The sequence below is a fragment of the Bombina bombina genome, chromosome 1, assembly GCF_027579735.1.
Source record: "Bombina bombina isolate aBomBom1 chromosome 1, aBomBom1.pri, whole genome shotgun sequence".
NCBI lineage: Eukaryota > Metazoa > Chordata > Amphibia > Anura > Bombinatoridae > Bombina > Bombina bombina.
In genome coordinates, this window is record NC_069499.1 from 59,857,772 (window position 1) to 59,880,251 (window position 22,480).

At 38.6% G+C, this 22,480-nt stretch overlaps 1 protein-coding gene across 2 annotated transcripts in view; it reads right to left on the bottom strand.

Moving 5' to 3' along the window:
* Nucleotides 1-642: 642 nt before the first annotated feature.
* The window catches only part of ZFYVE21 (zinc finger FYVE-type containing 21), a 136,768-nt gene continuing 114,930 nt past the window's right edge, over nucleotides 643-22,480 (bottom strand). For both annotated transcript variants that reach the window (XM_053697397.1, XM_053697396.1), the window contains 2 exons: nucleotides 20,847-20,989; nucleotides 643-1,279 (listed from right to left, as the gene is read on the bottom strand). In XM_053697397.1, the coding sequence (XP_053553372.1) occupies nucleotides 1,244-1,279; nucleotides 20,847-20,989 (179 nt within the window). In that variant the 3' untranslated portion in view covers nucleotides 643-1,243. The remainder of the gene's footprint in view (nucleotides 1,280-20,846; nucleotides 20,990-22,480) is intronic.

The window sequence follows — 22,480 nt, forward strand, 5'->3', positions numbered from 1 at the left end:
CATTAAAACTGTGATATTTTATTTGGAAGACGTATGCTCTTTGTCATTATATATAGACAATTTCGATTTCTAATTATCCTGCACCTATATATGCCTTCATAGTACACATTAACATTCACCCCCCAACCCAAAGCGCTAGACGTTTAGAATCTACTCTCTTAAATAAACCCAATAATACTACAAGAAGGACGCACTAAATCACTGTGGTCCACTATCTCAGGGAACTCACTCAGATCCTAACCAGCAATTACGTTATATATCGTATACTTCCACCAAACCCCTGGCCTTGCCTCTTTTGGCGCTCCTATCTAAATACCTATATAGTCTGAACTTTGACAGGTATAGCGGTCAAAAAAAAGTATGCAGAGGTGAAGGGATGTTGGAAACCCAACTCGGTAAAAGTCCTACAAGATGGAACAAAGCAGTGTACACCACTACTCCCTAAATACTTTTAGCACTTAATACATCTTATATTTGTGCTCAAGATTAAAACAAAATCAAGATGTACATATGTGTAAATACATCAACTACCGGAGTACTCTATATGCATGTTGTGAACCCAGACATCCAATGGAAAATAAAATAAACTTGCTGTAGGTAGGTAGTTTACAGAACTACAGGGAAAAAGTAGGCAGATCCGCATAAGATCTATACATTTTTTTTTATTAGGGAAATGGTTCAAAAAGCCCAATATCACACTGCTGTAGTTTGTTAATTAATAAGGACCTCTAAAGAAGCAATCCATATTACATTTATTACAATTATTGTGGTTAAGTCACAAAAAGCTGTAGGACATCTGTAAGGTGCATATTATAAACCAAATATTAGGTTATATTTTGGTGCTGCCAAACTTTTGTGCTATTTTAATTGGAAAGAACAAAACCTGAGTTCTACTGTACAAAAGGTCACATGTGCAACGCTGCAGTTTGCTAAGCAAACGTGAGACTTGTCTACCTGTGTAACTAAAAGGTGAAGACATCTTTTAGTGACTTGATTAACAAAATATACAGTCTTAAAAGTGTAAGGCTAAATCTGAAGCACTATTAAAATATATGTATATTACATAAGGTGTAAATAATCGTGGTTATAAAAGGCTCAAAGTACAACTTCATTTCATATGTAGCTTATTTTAGAGTATTGATTGGAAAGAGCAGTTATTATAAACAATATATGTCAAAATGACAATTACAAATAAAACTTTGCACTGGTCATCTTTAGTCTTCAGATGAAGGTTTTTTTTCAGTTATTGTTCTCGAGATTCGTAGAGGAGTTTTGTCGCCTGTTGGTTAAACATAAACTGTTAAAATACACGTCTCAGCTGTAAAGATCTTTGCAGATTTATAATAATAGTATATACTTTACAATAATAATAATAATAATAATAATATGCATACTTTACAATAATAATAATGTTATGCGTACTTTACAATAATAATAATAATGTTATGCGTACTTTACAATAATAATAATAATGTTATGCATACTTTATTATTATTATTATTATTATAGTAAAGTATGCATAATAATATTACTATTGTTGTAAAGTATGCAAAACATTATTATTACTATTATATATTTTAAAGCATGCATAATATATTATAATTATTGTAACGTATGCATAATATTATTATTGTTATTATTGTAATGTTATGCATACTATGCATAATAATAATAATGTTATCCATACTTTACAATAATTATAATATTATGCATAATTTACAATATATAATAGTAATAATAATGTTATGCATACTTTACAATATATAATAATAATAATAATAATAATAATAATGTTATGCATACTTTACAATATATAATAATAGTAATAGTAATGTTATGCATACTTTACAATATATAATAACATTAATAGTAATAATAATAATGTTATGCATATATAATAATAATAGTAATAATAATAATAGTAATAATAATTATAATAATAATATGCATACTTTACAATATATAATAATAATAATGTTATGCATACTTTACAATATTATAATAATGTTACCTATACAGTATACACTTTGTTATAAAACATCCCCAGTGCTGATCTGGGAACTGACTGCTGCGTACACGCTGTGAATAAGCTTCATGCCACACTGACTTACTCAAACTGCGTTCAGGACATTTGACACAAACATTTTTATAATTAAGTACATTTGAAAGTTTTTTTTTCTTTTTTATTGAATGCAGTATTGAACTTATGAAATTTTGACATTAGTGTCCCTTTAAACATGCTGTGCCTACTTCCTCTGTCAACAGAAGATAAAACAAGAGCCTTCACTATCAGAGGTTTCTAATCCAACCTCTTCATGGTACTCAAGTAAAGAGGGATAATTTCCTGCATTTCTCAGATTAAAGTTCACAAGAATTGTGTACGCACCTACAAATTCAAAATGGAATCACAAAGGATCCATCCAGTTTTGGAAGAGGGTTAAGTTAATGATAACGGTCAGTCTCACGGATGTGTACTAAAAGGTATATGAAACCCACATTTTGTCCTTCAAGTGATGGTAAATCCTAGCATTTGTTATACACTTGGGTTTACCATCGCTAAAAATAAAAATTGGCTTCAGTCATTTCCTAAAAAACAATGTTAAACTCATACTATCGGTAAGGAAATTTGATCGCTAACTCCGCAGTTCTGGCCGCCCGCGGCACAGTGCTTTCCTAAATTAGATGACGTTTCCACCTCTAAGCCAATAGCTGTGTACGTCAACTGACATCCTAGCACAGCTATTGGTCTAGAGGTGGAAACGACTACTCATTGGAGAAAGCGTTCTGACGTCGTTGAGTTAGTAATCTTCTTTCCATGCGAGTTTAACATTGTTTTTTTATGAAACAATGACTGAAGCTAATGTTTATTTTTAGTGATGGTAAATCCTAGCATTTGTTATACGCTTGGATTTACCATCACTTTAATGATTCAGATAGAAGCAAATTGGAAAGTTATTAAAAATGGTATGCTCTATTATCTAATATACTTAGTTCTCTTGGTCCCCATTGTTGAAAAGCATACTTAGGTAGGCTCAGGAGCTGGAAGCTAGCTGCTTATTTGTGGCTGCACACATAGGGCTCTTGTCGTTGGCTTACCAATGTGTTAAGCTAGCTCCCAGTAGTGCATTGTTACCCCTTAAAGAAAGGTTACCAAGAGAATGAAGCAAACTTTGATAATAGAAGTAAATGGGAAAGTTATTTATTTCTGCCGGTCATTTTAAAATGAAATGAAATTTTAAATTAGGCAGTTACATTAAAGCCCCAGCTCAATTGCAATGTGTTGGTTAATTAAAGAATAAAAACATTTTTAATGTTTTATAATATAGCTCAGTAGTTGAAAATTGCATTGCAAATTAGCTGCAGACAAAAATAAAATAAAATTGTTAAACGTCTCTCTTGAATAAATTTGCTTTGTTTTCTCTTGGTCTAATAAAAAAATAAAAAAGATGCAATGCTCATAAGAACTAATTCCATTCAGAACAAACAGCTTTGCAGACTGGGAAAGGCTAGGGGAATGTTTGAAAAACTCAGCCAGTTAATAATCAATGCATTGCTGCTTTACAGTGCCACTGCATACTTGACTGTTAACTTCAAACAGCACTTAGCTCTCAATGTACTGTACTGTGTTATTGAACACTTAAACAGTGCAGCCAGAACACAGCTCTGTTTAAATTATAGAGCTGCAAAGTTAAAGTACTATGTCTAACAGTTCCTGCATGGGTTGTGTTCTTTCTGCAGACATGCTGCATTTTCTGCGATGACATCTCAGATCACTGTATGTTCTGCCTTGGGGATAAAGCAAATTTTAAAGTTTAATAATATATTGCAGCAGTTGAAAATTGCATTGCAAATTAACTGCAAATTTTTTTATTTTTTTAAAATATTTTGGTCAATTTAATAAATCAAAATATAAACAAATGGGTGACAGTGCCTATTCTAATACAACAACTATACAGTATAGAATATCCTTTCTACAGCTGCTAGCTAGAATATAGATGCTTTTTTTTATTTTAAAGATTTTTAGCTTTTGACAGCGCCAAAGAGAAGGAATAAGTGCAATTTGTTTAGCAAACTATTGTACACATTTTATGTGACTCTTTTATTATTTTAATAAACATCTATTATGTATAGAATTCCTTGTCTTTGGAGCTGCCAATATCTAATAATAAATCAAAATACATAAAAAAAAATGTATTAATACTAAAGGTGCATTGCTCACGAGAATACCTTACTTTCAGGAGTCACAGCTTTGCATAGCTGGAAAGGCTAGGGGGCAGGGTTAAAAAAATCCCTGAGAACAAGTCGTCAATTAATGCGCTGTATATGACTGTTCTCTTCAAACAATGCTTCACTCTGGCTGCAATGTGTTTAGGAAAAAGTACACAGTGCAGCCAGAGCACAGTGCTGTTTTAAGAGAACAAACCCGATGTGGAGCAGAGCGATAAAGTACAAACTACAAGTGCAGACAAACACATACACTGCCACAAACAGTCACATAAAGATCAGAGCCCACATTTACAGCACTCAGACCTGAACATTAAAACACAGGACTGACCAAGTCTACATATTAGTTTGGCCTCATACTTAGTGCAGCTTTTATGTGGGTGCGGAGAGTCTCAAGCATGCACCTACATGCTGGCTACTAGGTAGGACACAATATATTTTCCTCTTTACACCCTTCCCATCCACTGTTTAACTACACAAAGCTATGCTTCAAGTGATATAAAGGCTGCTCTGAGGAAAGATATAATGGCAATCTAAGCATCACACAATAAATCAGAGAAGAAAAGTGATCCCACCATTGTGTGTATCAACCCTTAAATAAATAGTGGCTGAGTGGGGGAAAGAGAGAAAGCAACAGTTTACCAGCTGCCATTGTGATTGGTGAACCACATGGTGTACCTTCCCTTCTCTGCTGCACTTTAATTTTCCCTTTGTGAGGTCACCATGCACCGCACGGTGTAAAGGAAGTGGAGAGAAGTAAATATTTACATTGTGCTACAACGAGACAGTGACAGCTACAGGTAGAAATGTAGGCAGAATCACCAAGTTGATTTTACCTAGCAGTATTCCTGTTATTTCTGCAGACTGCTGTATTTCTGTGAGGACATCGCAGATCACAGCATGTTCTGTTTGTGATTAATAATATATATATATATATATTTTTTAAGTTCCTCACATTTGCCCTTGATCATATCAGTTTACAATCTGTGGTCCTTCCATATGAGCTGGGCACTGTACTAAGGGTATTTCTGAAAGTGCATTCTACCCCACATAAACCATCTCAGTGATAAAGAGGATATCCTTCTGAAGTCATTGTCCAATTCTCTGGTTCAAAAACATGCCAAACCACAGCCTGGCCAAGACGCCAAATAGTTGTCTGACACACATCCACAAAAAAGAAAAAAAAAAAAAAAAAAAAGAAAAAAAATTGAGTTAATGGTGCTCAAAAACCTAAAGTTTTAATTGTATTATAAACTTTACAACTAAAAAATAATAATCTACAATTGCAAAAAAAAAGAAAAAAAAAAAAAAGGCCATACCAATTTCCTGGCCAATAGCTGCAGTGTTAGGCAGATTTGGCTCCTGAAAAGCAGAAACAACAACAAAAACGATGCGTTTTGGCCCATATACAGGTCTTTCTCAAGCTCAAATGTTTAATTAGTGGTGTCTCACAATCTATGTAGTTAGTAAACTATTTTGCAGAGTATAGCGGGATGCTTTTTCTCCCCTGGATATAGAAATAATGTGAGAGCTCTTTATTTAATAATTATAGACACTTTTTGAAGTTCATAATAAAGGCTTGATTTTTTTTTTTTTTTTGTGCACCGATAGTTTCCTTATTTCTTTCTTCTTTCCTCTTGTGTAGTCTTAAATATAGAGGAGATAGCACCAGGGAATATTTAACATTTAGTTAAAAGAAAAACATAATAAGGAGAATCCATCACAAGTGGTCCAACATAGATTGCTAGACCATTTTTCATTTTTTTGTTTGTTTGAGTAATTACCTCTGTGTGTTGGTATTGCAAAACCACCAGTTTTTTATTTCTATTTTACTTGGTTTAAACAAGGCAGCCATCTTTGTGTTATAACGCACAAATTTTGGTTGGTCTTATCTTCTTGGAACAAAAACTGATCTCTAGATCACATTACAAAGTACATGTTATTAAAGTGAATGTGAAGTTTAATGAATAAGTGCCCGGTTTTTAAAAACAGGGGCACTTTCATTCATTAAACTTTACATTGAAGCGCCTTTTTTAAAATACTTACCTTTTTCTTTATTAAAGCAGACCAGCAATCCTCCGTCCCTAGCTCCTGGTATTTATTTATTAAGCTTAAAGGGACAGTCAACTTTCATGATTCAAATAGGGCATGTCGTTTTAAACAACTTTCCAATTTACTTTTAATCACCAATTTTGGGTTCAGTGTCCCTTTAAATATCCCTCCCACTTCCCCTATCCCCCAGTCATTCTGCCGAGGGAACAAAAAAAAGTAGGAGAAACATGAGGGTATAAAAAAGGTGCCAGAAGAAATAATATAAAAAGGGGGCCGTCCATCAAAAAAATAAAATACGGGCGGGGTCGTGGACTCTCCCTGCCAGGAAGGAAAGTAATTTATCTGGTAAGCATAAATGATGTTTTTCTTCCATAAGGCAGGGAGAGTCCACGACTTTATTCCTTACTATACTCAAGATCCAGAGGACAATGAATGAATAACAGGAGGGAACAGAAAAAAAAAAAAAAGAGGCGAACCCTATTGTGAGGGCACCACAGCCTGCAAAACTTTTCTCCCGAAAGCTGCTTCAGCCGCAGCAAACACATCAAACTTGTAAAATTTAGGAAAAGTGTGTAAGGAGGACCAGGTAGCCGCCTTACAAATCTGATCCATTGAGACTTCGTTCTTAAAAGCCCAAGAGGAAGCCACTGCTCTAGTGGAATGAGCCGTTATCCTCTGGGAAGGCGGTCGTCCCGCTGTCTCATAAGCTAAGCGGATGACACTCCTCAACCAGAAAGATAGAGAAGTCGTAGTAGCCTTCTGCCCCTTACGCTTCCCCGTATAGATGACAAAGAGGAAGATTGTCTGAATTCCTTAGTAGCCTAAAAATAGAACTTCAAGGCAAGAACCACATCTAGATTATGATGCAAACGTTCCTTCTTGAAGAAGGATTAGGACACAAGGAAGGAACAACAATTTCTTGATTAATGTTACGATTTGACACCACCTTAGGGAGGAATCCTAGTTTAGTGCATAAAACCGCCTTATCAGCATGAAAAAACAGATCACATTGCAAAGCAGAAATATAGCCAACAAAAAAATCTTCCACGATAACAATTTAATGTCAACAGTATGCATAGGCTCAAATGTTGCCTGATGTAAAACACTAAAAACAAGATTAAGGCTCCAACGTGGAGCCCCAGATCTAAACACGGGTCAGATCCTAGCCAGAGCCTTAATAAAGGACTGCACATCCGGAAGCTCAGTCAATCTTTTGTGCAGTAACACCGACAGGGCCGATATCTGTCCCTTCAGGGACATCGTGAAGGAAAGCTAAAATTCTGACAACCTTAACCTTATGCCAGGAAAAGCCACGCTCTTCCCACCAGTACAAGTAAGTCCTCCACACTTTATGGTAGATATGACGAGTAACTGGCTTACGAGCTTGAACCAGAGTGTCGATAACACTCTCAGAGAACCCTCTTTTGGCTAAGACTAAGCGTTCAATCTCCATGTAGTCAGCCTCAGAGAATCTAGATTTTAAAGGGACCCTGTATCAGCAGATCTCTGCGACAAGGTAACCTCCACTGAGGAGATTAGGACATCCCCACCAGATCCGCAAACCACGTCCTTTGCAGCCACAATGGAGCAATCAGAATCACAGATGCTCGCTCCTGCTTGATGCAAGCCACCAGACGAGGGAGAAGCGGTAATGGAGGAAAAAGATATGAGACTGAACCTCCATGGTACTGATATGGCATCTGTCAATGCCGTCTGAGGATCCCTCGACCTCGACCCGTACCTGGGTAGCTTTGTATTGAGGAGGGATGCCATGAGATCTATCTCCGGCGTCCCCCACTCGCTGCATATCTCTACAAACACCTCAGGGTGAAGAGACCATTGCCCTGGGTGAAAGTTTTGCCTGCCGAGGAAGTCCGCTTCCCAGTTGTCCACACCCGGAATGTGGATCGCTGACAGCGTACATCTGTGAGTCTCTGCCCAATCTAGTAGCTGATATACTTCTTCTCATCACCAAAGAACTTATCGTTCCCCCTTGATGGTTGATATAGACAACCAAGGTTATATTGTCTGATTGGAATCTGATAAACTGGGACGAACCCAGAAGGGGCCAAGCCTTTAAGGCATTAAAGATTGCCCCGAGTTCCAAAATAATGATTGGAAGGGAGGACTCCTCCCGAGTCCACAGACCTTGTGCCTTCTTGGCACCTCAAACGGTTCCCCAGCCGGAAAAGGCTTGCGTCCATAGTCACAATCTCCCAGGACTGTCTCAAAAAGCACGTGTCTTGCGACAGATGATCTGGAGAGAGCCACCAAGAGAGACAGATCTGAATGGTTGCTGTTCCATTGTCTCAGCATGCATAGTTGTAAGGGTCTGAGATGGAATCTGGCAAAAGGAATGTCCATGCAGGACACCGTGAGTTCGATTACCTCCATACACTGAGCCACTGAGGGTCTCGAGGAGGCCTGGAGGGAAAGACATGCAGATTTTAGCTTGCAACGTCTGATCTGTGAGGAATATTCTCATGGATATGGAGTCTATTATAGTTCCCAGGAAATTCACCCTTGTACTTGGAGTAAGAGAACTCTTTTCCAAGTTTATCTTCCATCCATGTGTATGAAGAAGACTGAGAAGGGACTCCAAATGTTCTTCCGCTAGACGAAAAGATGGTGCCTGTACCAAGATATCTTCCAGGTAAGGCGCTACTGCAATAACTTGTGTTCTTGCAACGGCTAGAATAGCCCCCAGAACCTTTGTAAATATCCTTTGAGCAGTAGCTAGGAAGAGCTATGAACTGGAAGTGTTGAGCCAGAAAAGCAAACTTCAGGAACTGAAAATGTTCCCTGTGAATCGGGACGTGAAGGTATGCATCCTTCAGGTCTATAGTGGTCATAAACTGTCCTTCCTGAACAAGAGGCAGAATTGAACGTATTGTTTCCATCTTGAAAGAGGGAACACTCAAACTTGTTTAGTCACTTTAGGTCTAGAATTGGACGGAAAGTTCCCTTTGGAACCACGAAAAGGTTTGAATAAAACCCCAAACCTTTTTCTGCTGTAGGTACCGGGACAATTACTCCTAGAGAGACGAGATCCCATACGCAACCTAAGAAGGCAGCCCACTTTTCTTAGGTTGAAAAAAGACAGTCTGCCTTCTACTCGATCCGATACCGGATCGGGGGCCGCTCCTTCTTGCCGATTTGTTCTGGGCGGGCTTCTTAGCTTGCTTGGACTTATTCCAGGAGTGAGACGGCTTCCAAGTATTCTCGGGCTCCTCGAACTTGGAAGAGGACTGCTGTCATTGCGAGTTGTCAGCACGAAAGGAACGAAAATTAGACAGTTACGGTCTTTTAGGCCTATTCTTCTTATCCTGTGGTAGGAAGGCACCTTTCCCTCTAGTAACCTTAGAGATAATTGAGTCCAGCCCTGGACCAAATAAAATCTTCCCCTTAAGGGAAGAGAAAGGAGTCTGGATTTAGAAGTCGCATCCGCAAACCAAGACTTTAACCAGAGAGCCCGGCGGGCTAGAACCGCAAAGCCAGCAGCCTTTGTATTTATGCGAATAACCTGCATACTTGCGTCACAGATGAAGGAGTTAGCAATTCTTAGTGCCTTTATTCTCTCCTGAATATCCTCGAGGGGAGTCTCCTCCTCAATGAGCTCTGACAGTGTCGCACCAGTAGGTAGCTGCTCCAGCAACCTTGGCTACAGCTTCCGCCGGTTGAAATAAGACCCCTGTATGTTGAAACATCTTCCTCAGAAAAGTTTACATATTTTTATCCATAGGCTCTCTAAAAGAAGAACTATCCTCCAGAGGGATAGTAGTATGCTTAGCCAGTGTAGAAATAGCGCCATCCACCTTTGGGATAGAGCCCCACAAATCTAATTGAAAGTCAGGGACCGGGAACAATTTTTTAAAAGTAGACTAAGGGGAAAAAGAAGTTCCTACTCTTTCCCATTCATTTCTAATAATGTTCACCATCTTAACTGGCACAGGAAAAGTCAGAGGGACCTTCCGATCTTCGTAAACCCTGTCTAATTTAGGGATCTTAGGCTCCTCAGGGAGTGTAGCCTCTGGAACCTCTAGAGTAGACAGAACCTCTTAATAAAAAACGCAGATGCTCAATTTTAAATCTAAAGGAGGGTTCCTCCGCTGAAGGAGGTTTAGTAACTTAAGTCTCCGACTCAGAAAGTTCACCCTCTGAAGCTACAGAGGTTAACTCAACCTTGGATAGCTGCGATATAGTAGCTAAATTATACAAATATTTAGATGACTCTAGGTCAGGAGAACTATGTTTAACCTTTCTCTTGTGTTTGTTAGAGCGAGGTAAGGCACTCAGGGCCGCAGACTCCGCTGATTGTAACTGCACGGTAAAGTCAGCTGGAAAAAGGCCCCCTCAAGGTGGAGGATTAGTTGAGCCGCGGGGAACTGCATGTGGAGCGGGTAATGTAGAGAGGGTAGTAATTTCTCGGGACCCAGATTCCTGAGAAGTAGACGACTCAGAAGGGCTAATAGTGCTATGAGTATTAGCAGGCTTGTCTCCCTTCTTAGACTTTAGAACAGTGTTTAGGCAAATAGAACAAAATTGAGCAGGAGGGAAAACCACAGCTTCCTCCCAATATAAACAGGAATTATTAATCAGTACAGAAAGAGCGGAACCTTCTAATGTAGTATCAGAGTCCTCCATTGCTTTGTATATACCCACAGAAGGACAATAAAAAAGAAACGCTTTTATTTAAAAAAACCGGCATCTTAATACTCCCAAAGGCTTGGGCCCTCACCACCAACTAGACCCAGACAGCAAACAGTGAAAACGCTCTCCTCAGGAGTGATGTCTGCAGCAGGATCTTAGGAAATGAAAGAGACCACACCCGGTCATGTGGTACGTAAGACTGGACTTCCCCCTGCTTTGCAAAAGGGCACTAAGCTATTATGAGCTGAGCAACACTTAAAAAAACAAAAGTGAAACCTGTTTGTTCCAAGCCAAAAACACACAGCCTATGGGCCTAAAAAAATCCCCAAACTGTTCAAATCTCCCTGAAGGAGCTATTAACCCTTGATCGTATCGAGGTATAAAGGAGCCACACTGTGACCCTGTATAGCGTTTTAAAATGTATATATAAAAAACAGTCACTCTCCAGGATCCATGCTGTGGAACAGGCACAGCTTCTCAAGTGTGACAGTCTTGCAGCAGCGCTTCTGACATGGACTTGAGTGTGTAGCAGCAAAAAAATTGAACCACTTGAGATGGACTGACCCAGTACCACTCAGTAAATTATTTGTGTGTTAAATATTTTCCATCCACTAAAGTAACGTTCCTAGAAGCGATTCTGAAAGTCACTGCAAAATCATCTTACCTGGATTGTCTCTGCTCTAACCAATCTATAAAGTCTTTCTTCACTTGAGCTAAGGAAAATTTCCTTCAGGGCTGGAAATATTATCTTCTAAGTCTCAGTGAATTCCTCTCTCTCCCGATCTTAGGTTTTACTAAAATTCTGGTGAAGTGAGGCTTTTCTCCGATTCTAACCTTACTTACTGAGGTTTAGGCCTTGCCTGGTTTGTATCTTTTATGCTATTAAAACAGTAACTGCCTTGACATTTTTGTACAAAATGTTTAGTTCCACACAGTAAAAAAACTCTACACTTTCATTATTTCTTCCCCCTTCCCTTTTCATGTACTTTAGTTCTAATAAATTGTGGATTTCATCATTCTTAGCCTGATTTCTTAAGGCTAACCATGCTACATGTTTCCCTAATTGGCTTCAGCAGATAACCAAAAAAAAATTAAGAAATCACTTTATAACATTATAATTTAAGTGATTAGACTTATTGTCTGCAGAATCAAGCACGGGCTGGTTCCTATAAAATAAGGCATGGATGAAAAACAAATGCAGCAAACAAGATGTTACTTTGTTTTAACATTTTTAGACTTGGCTGGCATCTGATTCTAAAGCAAAAACAACAAATATCTTGTAATTAAGGAGGTGTTTAGTGTCCCTTTAAGTGTTATATTTTCAGTGGTATCTTTTCTAGGCATCGTCTTGTGCCATTATGTTTGGTCGGGGGAGGGGTTATAAGCAATTTCTCATGATCTATACAGAGAATACAATTTAATTTTTTTTCCCAATTTACTTCTATTATCCAATTTGCTTTGCTCTCATGTTATTCTTTGTTGAAGATATATATCTAGATAGGTAGCGTACACATGTCTGCAGCACTACATGAAAGGAAATGGTGCTGCCCTCTAGTGCTTTTGCTAATGTATAACACTGTTGCAAAACTGCTGCCACTCCTAAAGCTACCTTTCTGCTTTTCAACAAAGAAAAATTTATAGCAGAAGTACATTAGAAAGTTATTTAAAACTGTATGTTCTATGTGAATAATGAAAATGTTTTTTGGGTTTTTTATATATATATTTATATATATATATATATATATATATATATATATATATATATATATATATATATATATATATATATATATATACATACACACACACACATTATATATATATCCATCCATCCATCTACCTATCCATCCATCCATCCATCCATCCACCTATCCATCCATCCATCTACCTATCCATCTACCTATCCATCCATCCATCTACCTATCCATCCATCTACCTATCCATCCATCTACCTATCCATCCATCCATCCATCCATCTATATAACATAATTTATGTAAGAACTTACCTGATAAATTCATTTCTTTCATATTAGCAAGAGTCCATGAGCTAGGGACGTATGGGATATACATTCCTACCAGGAGGGGCAACGTTTCCAAAACCTCAAAGAAGAAAATACATCAAAATGGTAGAATTTAGTAAAAGTATGCAAAGAGGACCAAGTTGCTGCTTTGCAAATCTGATCAATCGAAGCTTCATTCCTAAACGCCCAGGAAGTAGAAACTGACCTAGTAGAATGAGCTGTAATCCTTTGAGGCGGAGTTTTACCCGACTCAACATAGGCAAGATGAATTAAAGATTTCAACCAAGATGCCAAAGAAATGGCAGAAGCTTTCTGGCCTTTTCTAGAACCGGAAAAGATAACAAATAAACTAGAAGTCTTTCGGAAAGACTTAGTAGCTTCAACATAATATTTCAAAGCTCTAACAACATCCAAAGAATGCAACGATTTCTCCTTAGAATTCTTGGGATTAGGACATAATGAAGGAACCACAATTTCTCTACTAATGTTGTTGGAATTCACAACTTTAGGTAAAAATTCAAAAGAAGTTCGCAACACCGCCTTATCCTGATGAAAAATCAGAAAAGGAGACTCACAAGAAAGAGCAGATAATTCAGAGACTCTTCTGGCAGAAGAGATCGCCAAAAGGAACAAAACTTTCCAAGAAAGTAATTTAATGTCCAAAGAATGCATAGGTTCAAACGGAGGAGCTTGAAGAGCCCCCAGAACCAAATTCAAACTCCAAGGAGGAGAAATTGACTTAATGACAGGTTTTATACGAACCAAAGCTTGTACAAAACAATGAATATCAGGAAGATTAGCAATCTTTCTGTGAAAAAGAACAGAAAGAGCAGAGATTTGTCCATTCAAAGAACTTGCGGAAAAACCTTTATCTAAACCATCCTGAAGAAACTGTAAAATTCTCGGAATTCTAAAAGAATGCCAAGAAAAATGATGAGAAAGACACCAAGAAATATAAGTCTTCCAGACTCTATAATATATCTCTCTGGATACAGATTTACGAGCCTGTAACATAGTATTAATCACAGAGTCAGAGAAACCTCTTTGACCAAGAATCAAGCGTTCAATCTCCATACCTTTAAATTTAAGGATTTCAGATCCTGATGGAAAAAAGGACCTTGCGACAGAAGGTCTGGTCGTAGCGGAAGAGTCCACGGATGGCAAGAGGCCATCCGGACAAGATCCGCATACCAAAACCTGTGAGGCCATGCCGGAGCTACCAGCAGAACAAACGAGCATTCCTTCAGAATCTTGGAGATTACTCTTGGAAGAAGAACTAGAGGCGGAAAGATATAGGCAGGATGATACTTCCAAGGAAGTGATAATGCATCCACTGCTTCCGCCTGAGGATCCCGGGATCTGGACAGATACCTGGGAAGTTTCTTGTTTAGATTAGAGGCCATCAGATCTATTTCTGGAAGCTCCCACATTTGAACAATCTGAAGAAATACCTCTGGGTGAAGAGACCATTCGCCCAGATGCAACGTTTGGCGACTGAGATAATCCGCTTCCCAATTGTCTATACCTGGGATATGAACCGCAGAGATTAGACAGGAGCTGGATTCCGCTTAAACCAAAATTCGAGACACTTCTTTCATAGCCAGAGGACTGTGAGTCCCTCCTTGATGATTGATGTATGCCACAGTTGTGACATTGTCTGTCTGAAAACAAATGAACGATTCTCTCTTTAGAAGAGGCCAAGACTGAAGAGCTCTGAAAATTGCACAGAGTTCCAAAATATTGATCGGTAATCTCACCTCCTGAGATTCCCAAACTCCTTGTGCCGTCAGAGATCCCCACACAGCTCCCCAACCTGTGAGACTTGCATCTGTTGAAATTACAGTCCAGGTCGGAAGCACAAAAGAAGCCCCCTGAATTAAACGATGGTGATCTGTCCACCACGTTAGAGAGTGTCGTACAATCGGTTTTAAAGATATTATTTGAGATATCTTTGTGTAATCCTTGCACCATTGATTCAGCATACAGAGCTGAAGAGGTCGCATGTGAAAACGAGCAAAGGGGATCGCGTCCGATGCAGCAGTCATAAGACCTAGAATTTCCATGCATAAGGCTACCGAAGGGAATGATTGTGACTGAAGGTTTCGACAAGCTGAAATCAATTTTAGACGTCTTGTCTGTTAAAGACAGAGTCATGGACACTGAATCTATCTGGAAACCCAGAAAGGTTACCCTTGACTGAGGAATCAATGAACTTTTTGGTGAATTGATCCTCCAACCATGATCTTGAAGAAACAACACAAGTCGGTTCGTATGAGATTCTGCTAAATGTAAAGACTGAGCAAGTACCAAGATATCGTCCAAATAAGGAAATACCACAATACCCTGTTCTCTGATTACAGACAGAAGGGCACCGAGAACCTTTGTAAAAATTCTTGGAGCTGTAGCTAGGCCAAACGGCAGAGCCACAAACTGGTAATGCTTGTCCAGAAAAGAGAATCTCAGGAACTGATAATGATCTGGATGAATCGGAATATGCAGATAAGCATCCTGTAAATCTATTGTGGACATATAATGCCCTTGCTGAACAAAAGGCAAGATAGTCCTTATAGTTACCATTTTGAACGTTGGTATCCTTACATAACGATTCAATATTTTTAGATCCAGAACTGGTCTGAAGGAATTCTCCTTCTTTGGTACAATGAAGAAGAATAATAATATTATGAGAATCATGATCTGTTACTTGTTGCGCTAAAGTTTCCAACCAAAAAGTTGAAGCTGCAGCAACATCAGCCAATGATATAGCAGGTCTAAGAAGATTACCTGAACACAGATAAGCTTTTCTTAGAAAGGATTCAATTTTCCTATCTAAAGGATCCTTAAACGAAGTACCATCTGACGTAGGAATAGTAGTACGTTTAGCAAGGGTAGAAATAGCCCCATCAACCTTAGGGATCTTGTCCCAAAATTCTAATCTGTCAGACGGCACAGGATATAATTGCTTAAAACGTTTAGAAGGAGTAAATGAATTACCCAATTTATCCCATTCTCTGGAAATTACTTCAGAAATAGCATTAGGAACAGGAAAAACTTCTGGAATAACCACAGGAGATTTAAAGACCTTATCTAAACGTTTAGAATTAGTATCAAGAGGACCAGAATCCTCGATTTCTAAAGCAATTAGTACTTCTTTAAGTAAAGAACGAATAAATTCCATTTTAAATAAATATGAAGATTTATCAGCATCAATCTCTGAGACAGAATCCTCTGAACCAGAAGAGTCATCAGAATCAGAATGATGATGTTCATTTAAAAATTCATCTGTAGAGAGAGAAGTTTTAAAAGATTTTTTTATGTTTACTAGAAGGAGAAATAACAGACATAGCCTTCTTGATGGATTCAGAAACAAAATCTCTTATGTTATCAGGAACATTCTGCACCTTAGATGTTGAAGGAACTGCAACAGGCAATGGTACATTACTAAAGGAAATATTATCTGCATTAACAAGTTTGTCATGACAATTAATACAAACAACAGCCGGAGGAATAGCTACCAAAAGTTTACAGCAGATACACTTAGCTTTGGTAGTTCCAGCACTAGACAGCGATTTTCCTGAAGTATCTTCTGACTCGGATGCAACATGAGACATCTTGCAATATGTAAGAGAAAAAACAACATATAAAGCAAAATTGATCAAATTCCTTAAATGACAGTTTCAGGAATGGGAAAAAATGCCAATAAACAAGCTTCTAGCAACCAGAAGCAAAGAAAAAATGATACTGAAATAATGTTGAGACAAAAGCGACGCCCATATTTTTTAGCGCCAAATAAGACGCCCACATTATTTGGCGCCTAAATGCTTTTTGGCGCCAAAAATGACGCCACATCCGGAACGCCGACATTTTTGGCGCAAAAGGACGTAAAAAATGATGCAACTTCCGGCGACACGTATGACGCCGGAAACAGAAAAGATTTTTTGCGCCAAAAAAGTCTGCGCCAATAAAATGAAGCATTTTCAGCCCCCGCGAGCCTAACAGCCCACAGGGAAAAAAAGAGTCAAATTTTTTAAGGTAAGAAAAAATGATTGATTCAAATGCATTATCCCAAATATGAAACTGACTGTCTGAAAATAAAGAATGTTGAACATCCTGAGTCAAGGCAAATAAATGTTTGAATACATATATTTAGAACTTTATAAACAAAGTGCCCAACCATAGCTTAGAGTGTCACAGAAAATAAGATTTACTTACCCCAGGACACTCATCTACATGTTTGTAGAAAGCCAAACCAGTACTGAAACGAAAATCAGCAGAGGTAATGGTATATAAATAAGAGTATATCGTCGATCTGAAAAGGGAGGTAAGAGATGAATCTCTACGACCGATAACAGAGAACCTATGAAATAGACCCCGTAGAAGGAGATCACTGTATTCAAAATAGGCAATACTCTCCTCACATCCCTCTGACATTCACTGCACGCTGAGAGGAAAACCGGGCTCCAACTTGCTGCGGAGCGCATATCAACGTAGAATCTAGCACAAACTTACTTCACCACCTCCATAGGAGGCAAAGTTTGTAAAACTGAATTGTGGGTGTGGTGAGGGGTGTATTTATAGGCATTTTGAGGTTTGGGAAACTTTGCCCCTCCTGGTAGGAATGTATATCCCATACGTCACTAGCTCATGGACTCTTGCTAATTACATGAAAGAAATATATATATATATATATATATATAAAAAAATATATATATATATATATATATATATATATATATATATATATATATATATATATATATATATATATATATATATATATACATACACACACACACATACATACATATATAGCGTATCCAGTTTAAACTCAAGGAGAAAAAACAGATGCTGCACTCACCGGTCTTGTAGCGAACAAATCCTTTAATGTTGTAATTAACAATCCCTCACATGAACACAAATACCCCCAAACGTTTCGGTACCCTCCTGGTACCTTTATCAATGGGTGTGTAATAGTTCCCAAGCAAAAACTCAAAGAGAGAGGCTATAGATCAGCAGATATTAATAATTCCTCACTAAACTTGTCACAATATGACCAAAGGACACTACTCCATAAGATGAAGCCTGTGAAGACAAATACCAATGAGATCAATTTGATCACCACATTTACACCCATGCACCAAATCCTGGAGAAATCCTCCCCTTTTCTCTAACGAAACCACCACGTATGGTCTACAGAAAAGCGTCCAACTTGAAGGACATTTTGGTCCATAATGACCCTAGACGGTGCTATCAGAAAGGCACTTGGATCGACGCCAACAGGAAACTTGGTTGTTTTAAATGTGGGGACTGCACCACATGTAACAGTATGCTTACTGGTTCTACTTTCCATCACCCACGGACTGTGAAGAAATACAGAATTTATCATAGACTCACCTGCACTAGCAGCTTCGTGATTTACATTCTAACTTGCCCGTGCTCATTGGTCTATGTTGGAAAGACCTCAACGACGTTCCGTGAAAGAATGGCCAACCATCGCCATGCGATAAGAGCAGTGATCGATAAAAAAGAATCGGACCAACCGGTTGCTAGGCATTTCTTGCAAGCGGGGCACACAGCGGCCAGTTTGAGGACAATGGTCATAGACCATGTACCACCACTTGACAGAGGTGGGGACAGACATACCAAACTGCTACAGGTTGAAGCTGTCTGGATCTATCGCCTAGACACTGTCTCTCCTAGAGGTTTGAACATACAACTTGACTACAATGTGTTCCTATAGCTGGATCTGGCTATGATTGGACGATCTAGGTTATCTTCTAGTTATGTGACTTTTTGTAGTCTAATGCTACATCTTACATAGCGGACCACCGGACTATTCTACTATGAAAAAAAAAAACATTTCTCAAAATTTTTTTTTAAATAAATTGGAAACCGGTCACTTGAGTGTGTTGCTCACATCACAAGTTTCTATCATATTACAGCAAATTATGCTTATAGATTCTTTCATTATTCAGTAAATATAAATAGGTCTTGATCCAGTGGCGGCTGGTGAAATTTAAAGATGGTGGGGCGCTTGACCCCACCACTTTAAATAAAGCCACACCATCAGATGGCACTACTAATTCATTAAATAAATAAATAAAAGGTAGACAGAAACACAGAAAAGCACTCGGGGGGGGGGGGGGGGGGGGAAGAGAGGGAGAGAGAGACGGGGGAGAGAGACACAGAGGGTTAGAAAGAGAGAGAGACACAATCACACACAGAGGGTTAGAGAGAGAGAGAGAGAGAGAGAGAGAAAGAGAGAGACACAATCATACACAGAGGGTTCGAGAGAGAGAGAGCGACACAGATGCAATCACACACAGAGGGTTAGAGAGAGAGAGAGAGAGAGAGAGAGAGAGAGAGAGAGAGAGAGAGAGAGAGAGAAAGAAAGAAAGAAAGAGAGAGACACATTCACACACAGAGGGTTAGAGAAAGAGAGAGAGACACAATCACACACAGAGGGTTAGAGAGACACATAAGGGATGAGAGAGTCAGAGGGGGAGAAAGAGAGACAGAGAGAAAGAGACCATGGGGAAAACGAGACATAAGGAGAGAGATGGATAGATAGAGAGACACACACACACACACACAAAGGGGGGGGGGAGGGACCACTGCATTTTTAAAGTAATAAAACAGCAGAGCTACAGAGAGTTCAGAAAGTGAGACTATAAATTAGTGTGAATTACAGAGGCAAGCTGCTAAGGTAAACAAAATACAAAAACGATCCTTAAACTGCTGTAAAAGAGTAAAAAAACAAAAAACACTTAACCACATTCATTAAATTATCTTTTTCACTAACAGAATCCCTTTCAGCAAAATCTAAGGTTGCAGAACTTACTTCAATAAAATGTGGCTACAAAACTGCTCACTGCATCTCTTCCTGGCTGTAAGGAAGTGACAGTGACAGTGGCACATTCCACTGCACTTGAGGGGTAGTACAGAACTCTCTTTTTCACTTTAGCATAGCTGGCAGCTTCACAGGACAGCAACAAAATAAATGAAAGTTGTTTTTTCTGTTTTTGTTTTGTTTTATATCATTTAACATCCAGCCCCAACCCTATGTTCCACTTACTAATGCCTCTCACTGGATTGGGTCAGCCCAAATAGGACTGCCTCAAATAAGCAGTTATGTGCCATGCAATGATCTTAACCACTTTCATCCAGTAGGTGGCGCAGCATGTTGTGTAATGGTGGGCAGACCTACTTGTGCCTCTCCATTGCACAACATGTAGCTGTGAAAAAAAAATTGCTGGGGATAAAAAATAAATATATTTTTGCCCATATGAGAGGTGAAGCCCTGCCTCTAGTGACTGCACACACACACACACACATACATATATATACATACATACATACATACATACACACACTAAATTAGCTCTTTGTGGCGCTGAAGTTCAACCTCCAAGGATTTTAAAACAGTGCTGTAATCTCCTCACGCCGATTCCTGCCTTTGAGCCCTCGGCTGGGCAATTGGGTTGATTACCTCCCAGCAGTGCTAGTTGCAGAGCTAGCGGAGGGGTTGATCAGAAGGCTACGTCTCCAAGTTCATCTGGCATTTGTATTTTTACCTGCTGGATGTATGCGACTTTTGTACTATATGTGCATCTTTACAAGTCTCACCCGGTCTATGTGCTACAGCTCTAAGTATTTCCACCTGGCTTCAAAGTATTCAGGCTATACTGCACCATTAAGTTTTCTACATACTTTTTAACCAAATGCAAACATTATTGGCAGGAGGAAAAGAACTAATTAAACCAGAACTAATTCAAATACATAAACAGCACAGTACAGTGATACTCATCATTAACGGATTTGTTCCACCTGCAGCTAAAAGTTCATAATTAAAAGACAAAGTCCACAAATGGGCTACACAGATAAGTCTATAGTTTGTTATACCTTATGAATAGCTGCAAGCCAGGAAGTTGACATCATTTTATTGCTGGTAAAATCTTCACTTGTGGTAAACTTCATCTGTATCAGGTCTTCAGATCCCGGCTTTTTGTACTGAAGCAGCATGCCAATCGCACGGCTGTTCCCTCCTGCGTGTAGCAATGACAAGTAAGCAGAACAAAAGGACACTGCAGCAATTCCATACATTCAAATGTCACCATTCAGCGCAGAGATGCGAAGATGTTTAAAAGCAGAAGCTCATGCTTAATATTACTTCCAATTCAAAGTAAAAACAAAAAACGTCAAAATCTGAAAACAAAACCAAAACAAACAAACAAATGAGCTAAACTGGGACAATCTTTCAAAAACAACATGGTTGTAGTAGCATATTTTAAAGGGACCAACTGTATCTGCTGGAAGATGTGAGCGTGCATACTATTTAAACAAATTATTAATTCAAATAATACTACATTTGTGAAGAGACACATTTTTTAAAAGTGTTGCCATAGAAGGAAGATATCCGCTCCGGGTGTTCAGGAAGCTATAAAAAACAATATATTTAACATTTCTGGTGTCTACAGCTTTTCTGATTTACTTTATATCTAAGCAGTTTTCTAAATGGGAGTCAAAACTTTCTTTAAAGATCCTTTGGACAGAAAAGTGGAAAAGCATTTAAATAAACTGTGCAATTTGCTGGTTCAATGACCGAACCCAGGAAAGCTTACATTATCAAGCAGCAGGTGCAACGTTCCATAACTGCAGGTCTGGGAATGGACATTAAGAAATATTCAGACCTTCTATTACTTACACAACGTTTTGAATTCCAAAACATATCTGTTTTCTCTTCCAAAAGAAGCCTATGGGGAGGTGTTAAAAGCCCCTGCTGACACCAGTGTTCTTGTCTTTGCGTTGCTTTCCTGGTATTGACTCCTGTTTACGTCCTGACATATCTTAATCCTCATCCCTGCCTATTCCCTGATCTGAAGACTGATTTACTAGTACCTGCCCTCTTGAACAGAAACTTTGACTATATTTTTTGCTGTGATCTTTGGATCCTGATGGTAGGCTGTTATTCAACTTATGTTTGGCTGTTGACTACTCTCCTTGATAAACCCTGTGTGCGGTTATCAGTTTTTGCTTATCCGGTGATGAGCTCACCCTGTTCCTGACACCTGTATACTTAACATCTTCTGCAAGACTGATTCCAGACAATACAAGGTAAATCTATTGTTACCTTACAGATAGTCATTGAAGAGGGGCAGCTATCCGTAGTCAAGGTCTCCTTAAGGTTAAAGGGACAGTTTACTCAAAAAATGTCTCCCCTTTAATTTGTTCCCAATGATCCACTTTACCTACTGGAGTGTATTCAATTATTTACAAGTGTTTCCATTAGCCTTATATTAGCATTTGAAATAGTTTATTTAGCCTGTGGTATCTTCACCCATCCTGAAAGATTTTGGCCTCAAGGCCAAGCTGTGTTAACACAGCCAGTAGAAGAACTTACACTCCCAGTGGGTTATAGAAGAGATAAGGTAATAAAATGTTAATTTTCCATTGTTCTCTCCAAGTATTGGTGATTGGTTTATGGACAGATATAAGATAAAGAAGCAGGTATATGTACACAATGTGATAAAGTAATG